The sequence below is a fragment of the Rattus norvegicus genome, chromosome 3 (genome assembly GCF_021556685.1).
Source record: "Rattus norvegicus strain SHRSP/BbbUtx chromosome 3, alternate assembly SHRSP_T2T, whole genome shotgun sequence".
NCBI lineage: Eukaryota > Metazoa > Chordata > Mammalia > Rodentia > Muridae > Rattus > Rattus norvegicus.
Genome location: NC_141536.1, coordinates 21,938,006 through 21,956,447, shown reverse-complemented (window position 1 = coordinate 21,956,447; position 18,442 = coordinate 21,938,006). Strand labels below are relative to the sequence as shown.

Genomic DNA, 18,442 nt, shown 5'->3' with positions numbered 1-18,442 from the left:
AGAGATTCACCTGCCACTTTCTCTGAGTTCTGGTATTAAAAGTGTGCACCACCACTCTTGTATTTTAACTTTTTTACTTATGTTTGTTCAGACAGGGTTTTTATGGAAAGCTCTGGCTGTTCTGGGACTCGATCCACAGATTAGGCTGTCCTTGAACTCACAGATCTGCTTATCTCTGCCTCCTGAGTGCTGGGATTAAAGGCAAGTACCACTACACAAACTTGGTTAGGGTTTCTATTGCTGTGAAGGCACCATGACACGGAAACTCTTATAATGGAAAACATTTGATAGAGCAGGCTTACAGTTTCAGAAGTTTAGATGATTATCATCATGGTGCCATGCAGGAGAAGGAGCTGAGAATTCTACATCTTGATCTGAAAACAGCAAAAGTGACCATGAGCCAAAATGGGCATAGGTTGATCATATGAGACCTCAAAGCCTACCGCAGTGACACTTCCTCCAAGGCTACACCTACTCCAACAAGGCCATACTTCCTAATATTGCCACTCTCAAAACACACAGCCTCAGTCTGAAGTATTTGCACTTGATAATTATCAGAAATTTTCATATGTCGTAGTTACAATTTTTGTAATTTTCTTCCTTCCTTCCTTTCTTTCTCTTTTGCTTTTTCAAGACAAGAGTTTTCCTAGCTGTCCTATCTAGAGAACTTTTTATCACTTTATAAATTACACACAGAACTCATATTTTCTCTTTTCTCACTTAGAGTATATATTGAATTGTTCCTAATTAAAAAGAAAGGGGGCTGGAGAGATGGCTCAGCGGTTAAGAGCACTGACTGCTGCTCTTCCAGAGGTCCTGAGTTTATTTCCCAGCAACTACCTGGTGTGTCATAATCATCTGTAATGGGATCTGATGCCCTTTTCTGGTGTGTCTGAAGACAGCTACAGTGTACTCACATACATAAAATAAATAGATCTTAAAAACATAAAAATATAAAAAGAAAGGTTTTGTCTAACAGATTTTTTAGTTGAATTGTGATTTTTGTAGCTTTGTTAATGGTAAATGTTAGCCTGATAAATCTTAGGTGTAATGTATTTCTGTGAGAATTGTGTAGTAAATAGTTTGCCTTTGCTTTATAAAAATTTTTAAATTTATTTTTATTATTTTGTCTATGTGAGTGTATAACTTGTGTATAGATCTGAACACCACATGTGTGCCTGGTGCCTGGTAAGCTTCCATGTGGGTACTGGGGATTGAACCTGGGTCCTTTGCAAAAACAAGTACTCTTAGCCACCAAGACAACTCTCTAGCCCGGTGTTTGCTTTTTTCTTTTCTTAAACTGAAATTTATCCTGTTCTCATGTGTTAACATGTAGCGGTTTTACAAGGAGAATGGCATTATTGTCAGATTACCTGTGGGAGAATTGACAGTAATTAAATTAAATTAAATTAAATGTCTTTGCTCAGAGATAGAACTCAAGTCCACACTTTCCACCTTCAGGGCTCTTTGAATCTGCAAGTCTTTGATGGAGGAGCCAAAGGGTCCATTATTAAGGGTCTTAGTATTTAGAAAATGTTGCTTTAGTGTGATGTGAGAATTAAAAGCATACAAAAGTCATCTGGGTGTGGTGTCCCACTCCAGAGGCAGAGGCAGGCAGACCTCTGAGTTTGAGCCCAGCTTGGTCTACAGAGAGTTCCAGGACAGCCAAGGCTATACAGAGTGATTCTCGTCTTGAAAAACAACACAAAACAAGAGTAATGCTTTCTCCATTTTAAATGACAGAGACAGATATGCTCAGAAAATTACTGCTTTTAAGTCCTGACTTAATTTTTCATTTTTGCTGGTGTTTTGGATACCTCTATGTAACTAGAAAGTCAGTTTACAGTTTCTGGTTTGGAAAAAAGATAAGGAGTTGAAGACAGATGCTTGCCAGTTTAGGGGGCAAAGAAGCTAAGAGTCCTTGCTTAAATAGCTATCTTTGGGTATGTGGCAGAGATCTGAGTACAATAGGAAGTTCTTTTGATACCTGATGCCTTTTAGGAAATAAAGCATTAGGCTACCTGAGTGCCTGCCAGTGGGAACAAAATGAGGAATGAATAATGGAAACTAAAATCTCGAGAGGCATAATGTGATCGGGTTATAAGCAACTAGTGTGGTATAAAGCTCTGTTTCCAAGTCATCTTGTGTTTCAATCTGTTTTGTTGCTCTTACAGCATTAGCTTTCTGACAACTATGGTCACTTACTAAAATTGTCACTCAGGAATGTGAATCCTATTCAGAGGGTTGCTGAAGTCAGACCAGAGCAGCTGTCTGCCTCACAATTCTACTCAGGAATCCAGTTACTTGTGGTATTTCACGTGATTTTGAGGCACAGGGAAGTTAAGATAGAATTCTAGTAACATGTTTGTACTGCCACTATACATAGTAATAGTAGTACTTGTCTGTAAGTGCAGAAGTATAACGGAAGTATAGGGAAACATGTATCATGTACATGTACATGGGGTAAGACAGGTAGATTAGTAGTATCTGTGGCACCTAATTATTTCATTAGTTGGCTCAGCTGAGATCTTGGATCTGAGGTTGATGATCAAAGAGCTGTAGCCCCACCAAGGAGCCAACATCTCAGTATCATTGGGTGATAACTTAGTAATGCTGAATAATGTTGTTCCTGAAGTGTTTGCCGAGTGGAATTTGTTTCTTAGAACCATTTCAAATTAAGAAGTCTTTCTCAAGTCTATTTATGATTGCGTTTTATAAGGTGAAGATTAGAGTTTTGTCACATATAATAATGGGTAGTTTAGTATGAACATTTACTGTGTTCTTGGTATTATTGACTTTTATTATTTAACTTGAGCCTTCCAACAGTTCTATGATTGAGGTAAGTCTTATTTTTGTTTTTAGCTTGGGAAAATTCTGAACTCTTTGAATTGTGTTTCTTTAAAATCACAGGAATACGGCTATTTTCCCTTCTGTAAAATGGGAGGTAGGATGGAATGGGAGAGATTGGATCATGTTTTGTTTGTTCAGTTTAAAACAAGAATGTAATGTTTTAGTTTGTTTTTGAGACAGGGCTTTTCTGCAGCGCTGACTGTTCTAGAACTCATTCCGTAATCAGGCTGGCCTTGAACTTAGAGATCTGCTTATTTCTGCCTCTTGAATGCTAGGATTAAAGGCTTACCCACTACCACCCTGAGAGAATGTAATCATCTCTTATTTATTTGTGTTTTTTAAGATTAATTTATTTGTATGAATGCTTTGCCTTCATATATGTATTGCATGCCTGGTCTCTATGGAGGCTGGGCTGGACATTGTGGTACATCGTTTAATCCCAGCACTCAGGAGGCAGAGAAAGGCAGATCTGTGAGTTCCAGGCCAACCTGGGTCTCTATTCTATACAGATGGAGTTCTAGGACAACCAGGGCGGTGACATAAGAGAAACCTTATCTCAACAAAACAAAACTTCCTCCACTACACCCCTCAAAAGGGGTTAGATCCCATGTAACTGGAGTTACAGCTGTGGCCTGCCATGTGGACCTGGGAACTAAATCCAGGTCCACTTCCAGAGCAACAGTGCACTTATCTCCAATACAGAGTGCTTATCTCTTAACTCAGGTTCCTCATGTTAGTATTAGATGATTGTTTTAGGTAGGTTTCCAAAAGCCAATAAAGATCATGACTTAGGAGAAAAGGGTTTATTTTACCTTATACTTTTACGTAACAAACCTGTCACAGAAGGGGCAGGAATTCAAGCAGAGCAGGAAATGAAGAGAAGCCATGGAAGAATACTGCTTCTTGGCTTACTTCTCTCAGCCTGCTCTCTTTCTTCTTTCTTTCTTTTTTAAAAAGATTTATTTATTTCTTTATTTATTTTTTATTTTATATGAGTACACTGTAGCTGTCTTCAGACACACCAGAAGGTGGCATCAGATCTCATTACAGATGGTTGTGAGCCACCATATGGTTGCTGGGATTTGAACTCAGGACCTCTGAAAGAGCAGTCAGTGCTCTTAACCACTGAGCCACCTCTCCAGCCCTTAAAGACTTATTTATTTATTATATATATAAGTACACTGCAGCTGTCTTCAGGCACACCAGAAGAGGGCATCAGATCCAATTACAGATGGTTGTGAGCCACCATGTGGTTTCTGGGATTTGAACTTAGGACCTCTGAAGAGCAGTCAATGCTCTTAACCACTGAGCCATCTCTCCAGCCCTTGGTCTGCTTTCTTATGGTGCCCAGGACCACCTGCTTAAAGGTAGCACTGCTTACAATGGTCTAAGCCGGATCAATCATCAATCAAAAAGATACCCCTCAGGGCTTGCCCACAGGTCAATTTGGCAGAGGCATTTTCTCAGTTGAGGTTCTTCTATCTTACCATATGAGTGTAGTTTGTGTCAAGATAACATTAACCTCTGTAATACAATGCTTGCAACTTAAGAAAAACCAATTTTCCTCTGTGTGTGTGTGTGTGTACATGTGTGAACATGAGCACATGCGTGGAGGTCCAAGGACAACTTTGTGGAGTTGACTTTCTGGTTTTGCCTCTGAGTGGGTTTTAGAGGTTGAGTTCATATTGACATGCTAGCAGCATTGGGCATCAGGCATCAGTCACTATTAACTGAGTCATCTTGCTGGCCCCCAAAAAAGTAGTTTAATATTTCTAGTATTTTATATCTAGTATTTTATGTCTTTATCTGTGTCTGTGGACAAAATCCATGTCCTGCCTCATGAGACCAGAGGTGGGATCTCCTGGAACCAGAATTCCAGAGGGCTGTGAGCTGCCATGTGGATGCTGAGAACAGAATCCAGATCCTCTGAAAGAGCAGCTTTTAACCATGATGCTCTCTCTCCAGTCCTGAGATGCAGGGTTCGTTTTTGTTTCTGTTCTTGTTTGTTTTGTTTTGATACTCTTGGTAGATTCCAGACCTGAGAGGGATGCCAAAAGAGTAGATGTCCTTTACTGAAGAAATGGAGGAAAGTGGAGGTACAGAGTGTAGATGTGTAACATTACCAACTGGCTGCTTAGTTCCAGAATAAGGCTAGTGTTTAGATGTCTAACATCTCTGGTATATCACTTTATGGTATTTCATGTAAAATATTTTCAACATTGAAGTTGGCATTTTTAAATCTTTATGTAAATTATGGGGAGTTTGGGAATAGGAGTTTTCAAACTTGAAGGTATGTCAGAAAAAGAATAAGGTTGTGTAAATAAAATTTATTTTTGTAATTTAAAAGCATCAAGTGCCATACTATATAGGGAAGGAATAGGATTTTGGACTGGAGTAGAAATCCACTAGAAATTGAGAGGAGAGCCGACAGTGTCTTGGTCAGGGTTTTATTACTGTGATGAAATACCATGACCAAGAACAAGTTGAAGAGGAAAGGATTTATTTGGCTCACACTTCCATATCACTGTTCATCATTAAAGGAAGTCAGGACAGGAATTCAAATAAGGCAGGAAGCTGGATGCAGGAACTCATGCAGAGTCTATGCAGGAGTACTGCTTACTACCTTGTTTACCATGGCCTATTCAGCTGTTTTCTTATAGAATCCAGGGTCATCAGCCCAGGGGTGACACCACTCACCATAGGCTGGAGCCTAACACATTGATCACTAATTAAGAATACCCAATAGGCCTGCCTATAGCCCAGTCTTATTGAGGCATTTTTCTCAACTGAGGCTCCCTCCTCTCCAGTGACTCAGCTTGTATCAAGTTGACATGAGAGTATATATACATCATAGGCAGGGAGAACAAGTTGTTGTTGTTGTTGTTGTTGTTGTTGTTGTTGTTGTTGTTGTTGTTCTTCTTCTTCTTCTTCTTCTTCTTCTTCTTATTATTATTATTATTATTATTATTATTATTATTGATTGTTGTTTGAGACAGGGTTTCTCTATATAGCCCTGGCTTTCCTGGAACTCACTCTATAGACCAGTTGGCCTTGAACTCAGAGATCTCTGGGTCTCTGCCTCCCAAGTGCTGGGATTAAAGACATGAAACCTTTAATCACCACCACCATTTAATCTCACCATCAGCTGAGAAAGAACAATTTTAATGGTCTAGGATTGTAGGGTAAGGAAGGCTTTTGAACTAGGTCTAGATTTGAGAAAGACTGAAAGTGCCCTTGTGAGTGATAAGATGGACTATAAAGGGAATTTGGAAGAGTAGCAATGTGATTTTAGGATCTTGTTTTTTCTCTATTCTGTTGCCCTGCCTAGTCTTAAACTTCTGTATAGATCATGTTGACTTACGGAGATCCACCTGACTATACCTCCTGAGAGCTGGATTAAAGGCATATGCTACCATGCCTACCTTAGAATTTTTTGATTTTCTAAAAAAACAATATTTAGTTTTATGTGCGTGTATGTATGTCTGAGTATTATGTCTGGGTACTAGTTGTATCTGGGAGCCTGTGGAAGCAAGAGGAATTAGATGCCCTGCAACTGGAGTTACAGATAGCTGTGAGTCAGCACATGCATGGGTTCAGGGACCTTAACTGGGATCATCTGCAAAAGGAGTTAAGTGATCGTAACTGCTGAGCCTCAGGATTTTATGATTTAAAAATTATTTTATGTGCACAAGTGTTTTGCCAGCATGTATGTATGCCCATATGTGTGTGCCAGTGGAGGCTCGAAGGGGCAATTGGACTCCTTGGAGCTGGAGTTGCTCTGAGCAGTTTTGGCTTGGAGAATGGAAATTGATGGTATCTGAAATGTTGGTTGGGGGAGTATAGGGAAAGCAGGTTTCAAAAAGAAAATAGAGGGGCTGGAGAGATGGCTTAGTGGTTAAGAGTAATGACTGCTCTTCCAAAGGTCCTGAGTTCAAATCCCAGCAACCATATGGTGGCTCACAACCATCTGTAATGGGATCTGATGCCCTCTTCTGGTGTGTCTGAGGACACCTAGCTACAATGTACTCATACAAAATAAATATTAAGAAAAAAGGAAATAGACTTAGTTTGATATCTTGAGTTTGATGGAACCTACAGAAGGGCTTATTTGTTGTGTGTATTTACTTAACGGTGAGCAATCCAAAAGATCGGATGGCTTATTTTCTTGTAATATTTAGTCCTTCTTTTCCTCCTTTACTAACCTGATACTCTTACCATCAGAATGTGATTTCTCATGGATATAGGCACTGGGTAGCTACAAATTCATCCTGAGAATAGTTTTTGGGTTTGTTTTTTGTTCTTTCCCCCCCCTGAAACAGGTTCTTTGTATAGCCCTGTCTCTCCTAGAGCTCAGTATGTAGACCAGGCTGTCAGGCTGGTCTTGTCTCACAGAGATCCATCTGCCTCTGCTTCCCAAGTGCTGGAATTAAAGGCCTGTGCTTCCACACCTGGCTTGTATTTTTAAAATACAGTTTTTTTTTCCATTTGTTTCGTAATTTTTGTTTTGAATCAGGGTCTCATGTAGTCTACACTTGTATTGCAGTTACTATGTAGCTGAAGCTGGTTTGAACTCATAATTTTGCTTCTTCCTTCCATGGGATTGCAGAAGTGCATCACCATGTCTGGCCTCTTATACCACCACCAACTCTTATACATATGTAATGTTCAGAAAATACCCTAATGAACAATATGTACACTAGAATGTAATCCTTTCCTATGGTTAATTTTTTGTGTCTTCCAATTTTGTTCTTTATCATTTCTGTTCCTGAGATTAGACTCTGAAAGCATCATGCTTCCATATTATACTTTTATATTAGAAGTTTTTTTTGTTGTTGTTTGTTTGTTTGTTTGTTTTTTGAGATAAAGTTTCGTGTAGCTCAGACTGGCATTGAATTCACTGTTTAGCACAAACTGGTCTTACACTTGCTATAGGATCCAGCTATTTTGTATTCTTGGAAGTTCTCACTCAGTCTCCCAAGTGCTGGGATTGAGGAAGAATGTCACCATGCTTGGCAAGAAGGGATTCTCAGTGGGAATAAGAACGAAATCCATTGTTCTGTTGTGGGGTCATTTCCTCAGTTGAATCTCACCTTAGTAATCTTTTTCTCCTAAAGATTTGGCTTTTGCTGTTCCATCAAGCCATCTGTTGAGGTTGATATGGAAAACTTTCTGATTTCTGTGGTCATTTCATATAATGCTGTACAGTAATCTATTTAAATCTGTAAGATGGAGATAACAGTAGCTTCCTGGGGAGAATTCTTATGAAGCATCCAGGCAATGTCAGACACACTAAAAATTATATAAATGGCATCTGGCAAATCATTTTATATTTTTTCTATGTATGGATTTTGAAGTTTCTTTGACCTCTAAGCCAAATAAAGAACTACTAATTCTTGTTCCTCCAAAGATCCAAAGTGCTAAATAAAAAATGTTAGAGGCTCATCAAGACACACAGTTTTTTGTATGGGTTGGGGATTTAGCTCAGTGGTAGAGCGCTTGCCTAGCAACCGCAAGGCCCTGGGTTCAGTCCCCAGCTCCGAAAAAAAAAAAAAAAAAAAAAAAAAAGAAGACACACAGTTTTTGGAGAAAGACTTTCCCACAGAAACAGTAATGGCCTCTTACTCACTAGACCAGTTGCGTCCTAGACTGTTTTCCTTTCAGATTCTGTAGCCATAGCCTTGAAGCTGTGTGTGTGTGTGTGTGTGTGTGTGTGTGTGTTTTTTTTTTTTTGTTGTTTTGTTTTGTTTTTTTTTATATTTTAATTGAAGTGTTGTAAATTTGGTTTGGCTTTTCTACCCTTAATCTGCTTTCAAGGCTATAATTACAAAGCTAGAAGCTTGAAGAATGTTATGAAAGGTGATGTAGGCTGATAAGAGGGACGTTATTAAAGTTTCCATAGAAATTCAGGCATTCCTCATAAGCTGCATTTACACCTAACAGATGACTATGTGGGCATACTAGGTTATATAACTAAGGACCTAAATATGTATGTCCTGTACACTTTCATACTTCCTCTGTGTGTGTGTGTGTGTGTGTGTGTGTGTGTGTGTGTGTGTGTAACTCCTTAGATATCACATTAAAGAAATGAAATGACATTAGGAGATGGGCATTTTTGTTGTTGTATTTGTAAATGTGACCTTGACATTTGTGAAGCCGGAGAAGGCTTGTTATTTACTTGAAGCTCTGCCAGCTGGCTTTTGTGTGGATGTGAAGTGCAATATCTTTTCATTCAAAAGTATTTCTTGCTATTACTAAAGTATGGCTTGTTAGGTTGCCTATGTAAAACAAAAAGCTAATGGGTATAAAATGACACCTCACTTGCTGGACAGAAGAGCAAGAGAGATGTGAAGTTAATGCACAGCCAATGCAAAGGTAAATGGTAAATCTGCTTGGACGTGGAGCTTGCTTGTAGACCACAGACATGACAAACAGTGTGGCAGGCTGCGGTCAAGCTACTTCTCTTCTCACAGTCAGTCAGTCATCACACCAGAAAGAATCTAGGAGATGGTGGGATTGGTGGTAGGTCCTGTAAGTAGAACCCTTTCAGCTATGCCGTATTTGTAGGCGTCTCCAAGAAAGCCTTGTTTTATAAAAACTCCATGTACTTTGAATTTTCTGGTTCATATTTTAGAACTCACTATATTGAAGTACATCTGGGCTGCCATTGACCAACTTCTTAGATATGTACCTGGTAAGCGACTGCAGGGTAAAAGACCCAAACCTTTCATGTATGGTAGTTAAATAAAGGTCTTTATGATACAACCGTGCGTTCTGCTTCTCTTTTTATTGCTTTCATTTCCATGTCCTCTGAATTTTGTTCCTTGGATAGTCTTATAGTCTTGTTGGGTCAAATGCTGTGTTCCTTCTCATACCCCCATGTTTTACTACTTCTCTTTTCTCACCAGTACTGATTATAGCTATTAAGTGCTTTCACTGCCTTGAGTGCTCCATATCATTGGATCTTTATAGCAGTCCTTAGACAAAGATTGGATCATAATGGTGAAGTCACTCTCTAAACCAACACAAGTAATGGTACCAGAATTCAAAGCTTTCTGAGGCTGGTGAGATGACTTAAAAGTGAAAAGTTGTTGCTGTGTAAGCCTGAGGACCTGAGTTTGATTCCTGGAAACTACATAAAAGTGGAAGAAGAGAACTGACTCCACAGCGTTGTTCTGACTAAACATGCCATACATACACACTCACAGAATAATAAAGTTTAAAAGCTTTTAAAATAAATTGGGCTGGTTCTGTGGGTTACCAACCTGATGACCTGTATTCAGCCCCAGAGTCCACATGCAGGAAGGAGAGAGCTAATTCTCTCAAGTCCTTCTCTGGCCTCTCCACACGTATACATACACATGCACATGTATCTGTGTGAGTGTGAGCACACATGAAATAAAAAGATTCTGACTTACTGCTGTGTGCTATCCCAGTTGTACATTGTCTGATGTATGTTTTCAAAATGTTTACTTTAAAAAATTTTTTTTAATTATTTTTTTTTAAAGATTTATTTCATGTGAGTACACTGTAGCTGTCTTCAGACACACCAGAAGAGGGCATCAGATACCATTACAGATGGTTGTGAGCCATCGTGTGGTTGCTGGGAATTGAATTTAGGACCTCTGGAAGAGCAGTCAGTGTTCTTAACCACTGAGCCATCTCTCCAGCCAAATGTTTTATTTTTTAAAGTAGGTTTGGATCTTTTTTTTTTTTTTTTTTTTTTTTCTTTCTTTTTTCTTTTTTTTCCGGAGCTGGGGACCGAACCCAGGGCCTTGTGCTTGCTAGGCAAGCGCTCTACCACTGAGCTAAATCCCCAACCCCCGTAGGTTTGGATCTTTTTCTGTGACTTTGCCATGTGCATGTACATGTGTTCACATTTATGTAGACCAGAGATCATCCTTGCGTGCCATTCCTCAGAATGTTGTCCACATTGCTTTTTTGAGACAGGGTCTCTGATCGGCCTGGGATATGCTGATTAGACTAAGCTGACTGGCCGTAAGTCATGGATCCTCTTTTCTTGCCTCCTCCCCAGTGCTGAGATTACCAGGTCTGGCAGTGGCAGCTACTGTTATCACTGCTGCAGCTGCTGCTGCTGCCCTCCTCTCCTCTCCCTCCTTTTAGAACACTGCCTCTCAACCTTCTGGTTTCCACCTGTGCCGGGAACAGAATCTCGGCTCTTGATCCGAACCCACACAGCCCACACCCCAGTTGCAGCTTGAGTCCCCAGGTATTCTGACACATCCAGGTTCACAGACCAGTGTGTGGAGTAAGGGAGATAATTAACCTGGTAGCAAGAAAGGATCTCAGGAATGCTTTCAGTTCATACTGCCAGCTCTACCTCATGCCATTGACCTGTTACATGTTGCCACTGTAAAAGTAATGGAGGTGTATGATGATGCACGTGAAGGTTAACCTTCCCCACCCCCTCCTCTTTCTCACCTCCTACAACTAGCCCACGTGAGCAGGCAGAAGACTGAGGAGGAAGAAGAGGTGGTGTAGCTTCAACATACAACTGCAGCGGCTCTTGCTGCAAAGATGCATCCGTTTAACACCGGGCCTGCTGTTTTCATGGCACATCCTGGGCAGACCATCCCTGGTCTCACCAGTTATTCCCATCATGCAATAGGCAGTGCATGTTCAGGTGGTGTTCTCGTGGTGTTCAGGTGCTTCCAGAAGACGAGACACAGCCTCCCTTAGCACTACTCCTTCAGAGTCGCCCCATGCCCAGGCTACATCTTGCCTCTTGACACCAAAAGATTCTTCCATCTATAAAAAGAAGAAATTCTCTGTAAAAAATACTGTGTTGGTTTTATTGTAGTTGTTGTTTGTTCTTCCCAGTCTAATGATGATTGCCAAATATTAAAAGGTAACAGTGTTCATAGAATGAGCAAAGAAAAGAACATTGCCTCTCAGCCCACTCTGGCATAGGACTCTGTCTCTCTCAGACTAGCCTAGAACCTGATCTTCTTGCCTGTGTCTCTACAATGCAGAGATTATAAATGTGTTCTACCACAGGTATCAACTGCATTTTTAATTTTACCCTTAATGAACTTAAGTAGCTGCATGAACTTGGTATAGTGGTACATGTATATAATCCTAGTACACTAATCCCAGTATTTAAGAGAAAGGCAAGGGATTTTCAAGTTTGAGATGAGCTTGGACTGCATAGTGAGACCCTGACTCAAGATTGTTTTGAAGTCACATGCTTTCAGTGCACCCCTGCTCCCCCACCCCTTTTCCTTTCAGAGGTTCCCTGGAGAACTAGTAGATAAAATCCATTGTATCTGCATTCAATCATGTATGTGTGTATATTGGCAGAGCCTAAGACCTAACCTGAGTTCTGATCTAGGTATAGTAAGTAAAAGTGGACTTTAATATAGAAGGTAGCATATGCACATACACAGGAAGGGAGGCTAAAAAGTATATTGGACATAGACCATAATGCACTTAGGAAATTAAGAGTTCCAGATACACGGCTGCTTGGGAGGTTTAGAGGTTATGAAGTTGAAGTAGAAAGCTTGTTGATCATGAAGGTAGGATGATAGAATATAACTGAAGAAGATTTGGCCTTGTAAAGGATCTCTCACCTCTGTGGGCTGCTGAGATTTCAGGGTTCTTTTGTACTGTGATAGTGACATTTTCTTCCTTTAATAAAATCCATCGGAATGCATTATCTGCTCTTCATAAACCTTTTGTTCATGCTTAGAAATACATACTTAAAAGTTTAAACTAATTTTGAGGTAAATATGCAGCTTTGTAGTCAAAATAACAAAATATTGGTAACTATATTATTACCAATCTGTTGGTTATACCCAAGGCAAACAAGACTTTGATCTTTATATTTTAACAAATGTCTGGAGAAGAACTTGTCATTTGAAAGTTCCTTTTGTTTTAAAGAAAAGTCTGAGTCAAGTGTGGTGGCACACCCCTTTTATCCTAGCATTGGGGAGGCAGAGGCAGACAGGTCTCGAGTTTAAGCTGAGCCTTATCTACAGGACAACCAAGGCTACACAAAGACCCTGTTTTGAGAAACATACAAATTTAAAAGAAAAAGGAAGAGTCCTAAACTTAGAGCCATTTAGGGACCACATGTCATAGCTGATTTACCAAACTAGTTGCTCATGGCGGCTATTTGTATTGACATTTCATGTTGGCTTTCGGTTGTTAAAGAAACAGGCAAGTGTAGGATTCCTTTTCACTATGTATTTATCTCCAGCTATGGTAAGGGAATATAAACTTTGCCATATATTTATAGTTTGCTTGCTTTATATACTTTTATGATAGTTAGGGAATTGTTTGTTTATCAGTCCTTTGTTTTTTTTTTCCTTTTTGTTTGTTTTTTGAGACAGGGTTTTTATGTGAATCCTTGGGTGTTCTGGAACTCAGTCTGCAGACCAGTATGGCCTTGAACTCAGAGAACCACTTGCCTCTGCCTCTGCCTGTGCCCCTGCCTCTGCCTCCTCAACTTTTGTTTAGACGACCACAGATAGGATAGTTCTCTGTTTATCCCATCTTACAGCAAGGTTGGAGTTAATCTTTCTTGTATTCTATGGATACAAAGAGAAATAAGTCTCCAAAGAAAAGTTAGTTATTAATAGGAGGGAGGGAGTGGTTGGCAGACAAATAAAAGGAATGGATTTGCTCGTCAATCCAGGATTTTCAACTTGTGAATCTTGACTCCTTTGACAAACCTCTGTCTCTCAAAATATGATACAGTTCATAACAGCAAAATTACAGTTGTGAAATAGCAACAAAAATAATTTTATGGTTGGGGCTCACCACTATATGAGGAACTTATTATAGGGTCATGGCATTAGGAAAGTTGAGAACCACTGCTTTAACCCATTATTCTTGGAATTTTCAGGTTTTGGGTCATTCTGTCGAGTTCAGAATGTTGGTTACTTTTAGAGGATGTATTAAGCTTTATCCTTAAAAAAAGATTTATTCATTTATTTTATGTATCTGTATGAATGAATGCACACCAGAAGTGGACATCAGATGGTTGTGAGCCACCATGTGGTTGCTGGGAATTGAACTCAGGAAGAACAACCAGTTCTCTTAGCAGCTAAACTATCTTTTCTGCCCTGCTCTATCTTTTCTTGATACCTCAAATGCAGTCTTTTTGCCTAATGAAAACTTGAAGCCTCGACTCAGGGTTTCCTTGCCTTGCCTTGCCAAGTCATATAACTAAAATGGCTTTTATCCTTGTACCTTTCTGTCTTCTTGCACTCACTGTATTTTTAGGGCAATATAGGTTCATAAGCAAATGACTGCTTAGTCTCATGTTAACGTTCAGGATTCTGGTATGTTCTGTAACCTGTATATAGAAATGGTTATTTCTTTATTGCCAAATGCTATGATCTGAAGGTTTGTGTCCCTCCAACATTCTTACGTTGAAATCCTACCCACAGGTGATTATATTACGACTGGGAAAGAGGTGGTTAGGTAATCAGGGATCTTAGTTTCTGAATAAAAGAGAACCCGCTGGACTCATTTATGTCTGTTTTATATGTGAAGACCAGTGAGGTATGACCTGTGAACCAGAAGGCTGGCTTCTACTAGACACTGGATCTGCTGAATCCTAGCCTTTATAACTATGAGAAATAAATTCTGTTATTTAGAAGTAATCTGTGGACTCAGATACTGGTATTTCACCACCGCTGTTCCAGTTCCCATTGCTGGTAGTTGAAGTATTATAGACGCTGTAAGTAGCCTTCTCAGATTACTACTTTTCAGTGGCTTCAGAATTCTGTTGTTTAAGGTTCATTCTCTTGCAGACCTTCTGCATTGTACAAGCTAGATATAGATCTTCTCATTCTATTACTTTCCTACCCTAGACTGGAGCAATAGTCTTTTTGCATTTCTGTTTAGATCATCTTGGGTTTGAGTACCTTCTGTACAATCAAGAGATAGGAGCAGTTTCACTGGCTAAACATAGTCCCTACATTTGAGGAGTTTGTTACCTAGTGAAGGAGGCATTTAAACCATAAGCATGGTTTACTTTGTAAATATGGAAGTCTTTCCTGTTTCATAGTTGTAATTGTGATTTGACTTATTTTAACTTGAGACTGTGTGTGGGAGGGTGGTGGTGGTGGTGGTGGTGGTGGTGGTGGTAGTGGTGGTGGCAGTGGTGGTGGCAGTGGTGGCAGCAGGGGAGACTGCCAGTAAGGAATATAGCATGTTTGGTAGGTAGGTGGTGGTACTAGCCCAGGTGGGCCTTGACCTCCTGGTGGTGGGAGATGTGGGGAAAGGAGGGAGACCTGTCTGGTCTTGAACTGGTACTGATACTCCTGCCATAGTCTCCTGAGTATGGGGATTGCCAGTAGGAGCCACCACATCTGACTTAGGGCCTTTAAGCAGTTCACTTACGACTTGAATCCTTGTTGCATGTGGCTCTGAGTTGCCAGCTTGCCTTGATGACATGAATTTTTTTATGTGTGGTTTACTCTGAGTTTTGCTCCATTATTTTTGTATTTGCTATTACTACAGTTGATGTTTATCAACCAGCTGTGTTTTAGGTTTGTGTAAGGTAAAGGAATACATATGAACAGAACCTGACAGGACCCCTGTTCCCAGGGAACAGTCTTAACAGTGGAGTCAAACATTAAACGAATAATTTTATGATAATAAGTGCTACGGCCTGGGAAACTGATGTCTGTCTAGCCATCAATTTTGAACTGTTACTTTCCTATATAACTACTGTTACTAGGAAACGTTCTCATTTCTAAGTTGATCGCATATTCTGTTATGTTCTGTGCTTTGGTGTTCTTAGAAACCAATCACAATAGAAGTTAGTTATGCTTTGTATAGTTAGCCACAATAAGCTTGGACCCAAACCAGTCACCCAGGAGCCCTTCCTGCACCTGTATGATAAGCTGCCTCTGGGATGGACCCCAACAAGAAAGAGACACCTGCACCAATATGAGAAGCCATTTGGATTGAGACTTCCATTTTAAGTTGGGATTGAATAAAGTTTTAAGTTTCCAAGACCTCTCTGGGAATTGGCATCCTACTTAGCAGAAAGAGACATGTACATTGGTAACGGAAATTCTGGTTGGCAAGTTAATACATGAATGTTAGGCAAGGCAAGCACCTCACCACAGTTGAATAACCCAACCAACGAGGGCAGGATAAATGTACAAGGACATGTTCCTAAAGAAGTCCCCTATCCCTAAATCCTTATTGGTGGAATAATTTGGCACAGATGTTTGTGAATTTCAGGCTTAAAAGCTCTATAGAATCCCGGCTCCCAGTCACAGTTCAGCTCCTGAGTCTAGATTGCATCCCTGCTCTATCTATCAGTCTTGGGGTTTGCACTCAATAAATCAGCCCTGTTTGACTGAGATTGGTGTGTGAGTGGTTTGTGCAGCGATTCCCAGACCCCAACAATAAGGACAGTGGAGAAACAACTACAAGTGTTACAGATAGTTTTAACTATGATTTTGACCTTATATATGAGAGACAAAAGTTAAGGATACTAGAGAACACTTTTCTGAGAAAATAGCTAAAGATGAGTAGAAGCTAATGAAGAGAAAGGTAGTTATTGTCTGAAAAAATAACTCTCATCAAGTGTGTACAAAGGACTCACTGTGTTTGCCACTTAATATGCTTGTTTTCTCTGTAGAGTGTTATTTACACGCCAAGCAGATACAAAGCACAGGTGTTATTAATATGAAATATCTTTTGTAATGTTAATTCTAATGCTTATTTTGTTGGTTCTGGGAATTAAGTCCAAGGCTTTATTCTTGCTAAGTACACTGTCTTGTGAGCAAGCATAGGATAAGCATACTTAGTAATGGAAAAAAATTAGTTTTATTTGTGTGTATGTAAAGTTTTTTGAGAGTTTTGTTTTGAGACTGGATCTCATATATTCCAGGCTGACCTTGTATTTGCTATGTTATCAAGAATAACCTTAAATCTCTGGCTCTCCTGTGTCTGTTGAGTACTGTCTATTGAGTACTGGGATGTAGAGAAATTTTAATCCAGCAACATGGCTGTTCTAGCAAGAGATCACAGGCAAAGATATGTCTAGAGTACAAACGTGCCCTGGATTATAGTATGACCTGGCTGAAATATAGACATATTCTTTAATCCCTAACAATGAAGGTTAGTTTGTAGAAGGAAGCAGCCATGTTTGAAAGTGACCTCTAATTAAGAGGCAGACAAGTAACAAATCAGGAAAAGATTTGGTAGAATGAGTCAAGAGGTAGGATACACACAACTTGTAGGAGAACAACAGAGGAAGAGAGGCTACTTAAGAGCAGGGAGAGGGGAAAAAAGGTGTGGTGTGTGTATGGCAGGTGTTTGGTCAGGGCGGTTTTATAGAAACAGGTTTCAGAGAGAACAAGATAGACACAGTTGAAGACAGAAGGAGCCAGAAGATTAGACCGTATTGTCAAGGTACATATGAGGCCAAGCAGAACAATTCAGTCAGAAGCCAAGAGAAGCCAGATTGAATTAGTCAGCTTGGAAGGTTAGCTTGTAAGGAGGCTAGAAGTTTCCAAGCCTAGGCCTAGGGATAGTTAGTGTAGAGAAACATACTGGGTTCAACTCAGGCCTTGTATTCACTCACACAGCTTGGACATGTCTCTCATTCATCCCTTCATCTGAGGAAATAAGAGACATTTACATTTGTACTGAGATTGTAGGCATGTACCACCCTGCCTAGTTCATACAGTGCCAGAGATCAAACTGAGGGCATCATGTATGCTAAGCAAGCACTGTAACAACTGGGTTTTATTCCTGACCCTAACTGGTGATGATCTTTAGTAAACTCATCTTGTATATTTGTTTTAATTTCTTGTTTGCTTTGCTTTCTTTTGGGACATAATTGATACCATTAAAAAAAACCATAAATATTAAATGAGATTTAACTTTCCTACTAGTTTTTATTCCAATAGACATTGGCATTTATATTTACTGTGCTATTGTTTATTGAGTCCCTACTGTGTGCTAAGGAATATTTCTAAACTCTCTCCTGGTACAGCTCTGGTACATGCACCATTTCTATATTTAGGTGATGAATAGAAACCCAAGGAGGAGAGGGTCCTTACAGTAATCAATTGTTAGAACTAGGATTTAAACCCAAACTAATTTTTGAGTCTAACATAGAGTAGGGGAGTGTTATTGGAAATTCAAACCAGTATTTTGCTCATCCTCAGCAAGAACTGTGTAACATCCTAGCCTGAATTCTGAATCCTCCCCCATTGAATGATATTTGATTTTTAATATTTAGAGTCAGCTTGGAGTAATTGAAAAATAATAATTGTTTTTTCCCTATTGTTCTCTCTTTAGGTTTCTGTCAGGATGAATTGGCAGAGCTTGATCCAGGCACTAGTAAGTTCTAAATGTTACCCAGTGTTTGCTGGGCAGAAAAGGGGTGACTGTGCACTTGCCTGTGTCAGACTTCAGGGATCTTTGATCTGTTACTTGAATGGCCCCCACATTCATTATATCTTCAGGAATGATAGTCTGTCCTTTCTACTGACTTTTTTTCTCTTATTCGCTAGTATTGTTTGATGGTCAGGTCTATCCTTTAAATAGAAGATTATTTGCTGAAAATTTTAGTTTTAAAATGACCCTTGCTCAGTTC

At 39.7% G+C, this 18,442-nt stretch overlaps 1 protein-coding gene across 5 annotated transcripts in view; it reads left to right on the top strand.

The window, feature by feature from the left end:
* The window catches only part of Nr6a1 (nuclear receptor subfamily 6, group A, member 1), a 187,980-nt gene that overhangs the window by 22,859 nt on the left and 146,679 nt on the right, over positions 1-18,442 (top strand). For all 5 annotated transcript variants that reach the window (XM_087653001.1, XM_087653000.1, NM_001100861.1 and 2 more), the window contains 1 exon segment: positions 18,145-18,186. In XM_087653001.1, coding sequence (XP_087509127.1) covers positions 18,145-18,186 — 42 coding nt within the window.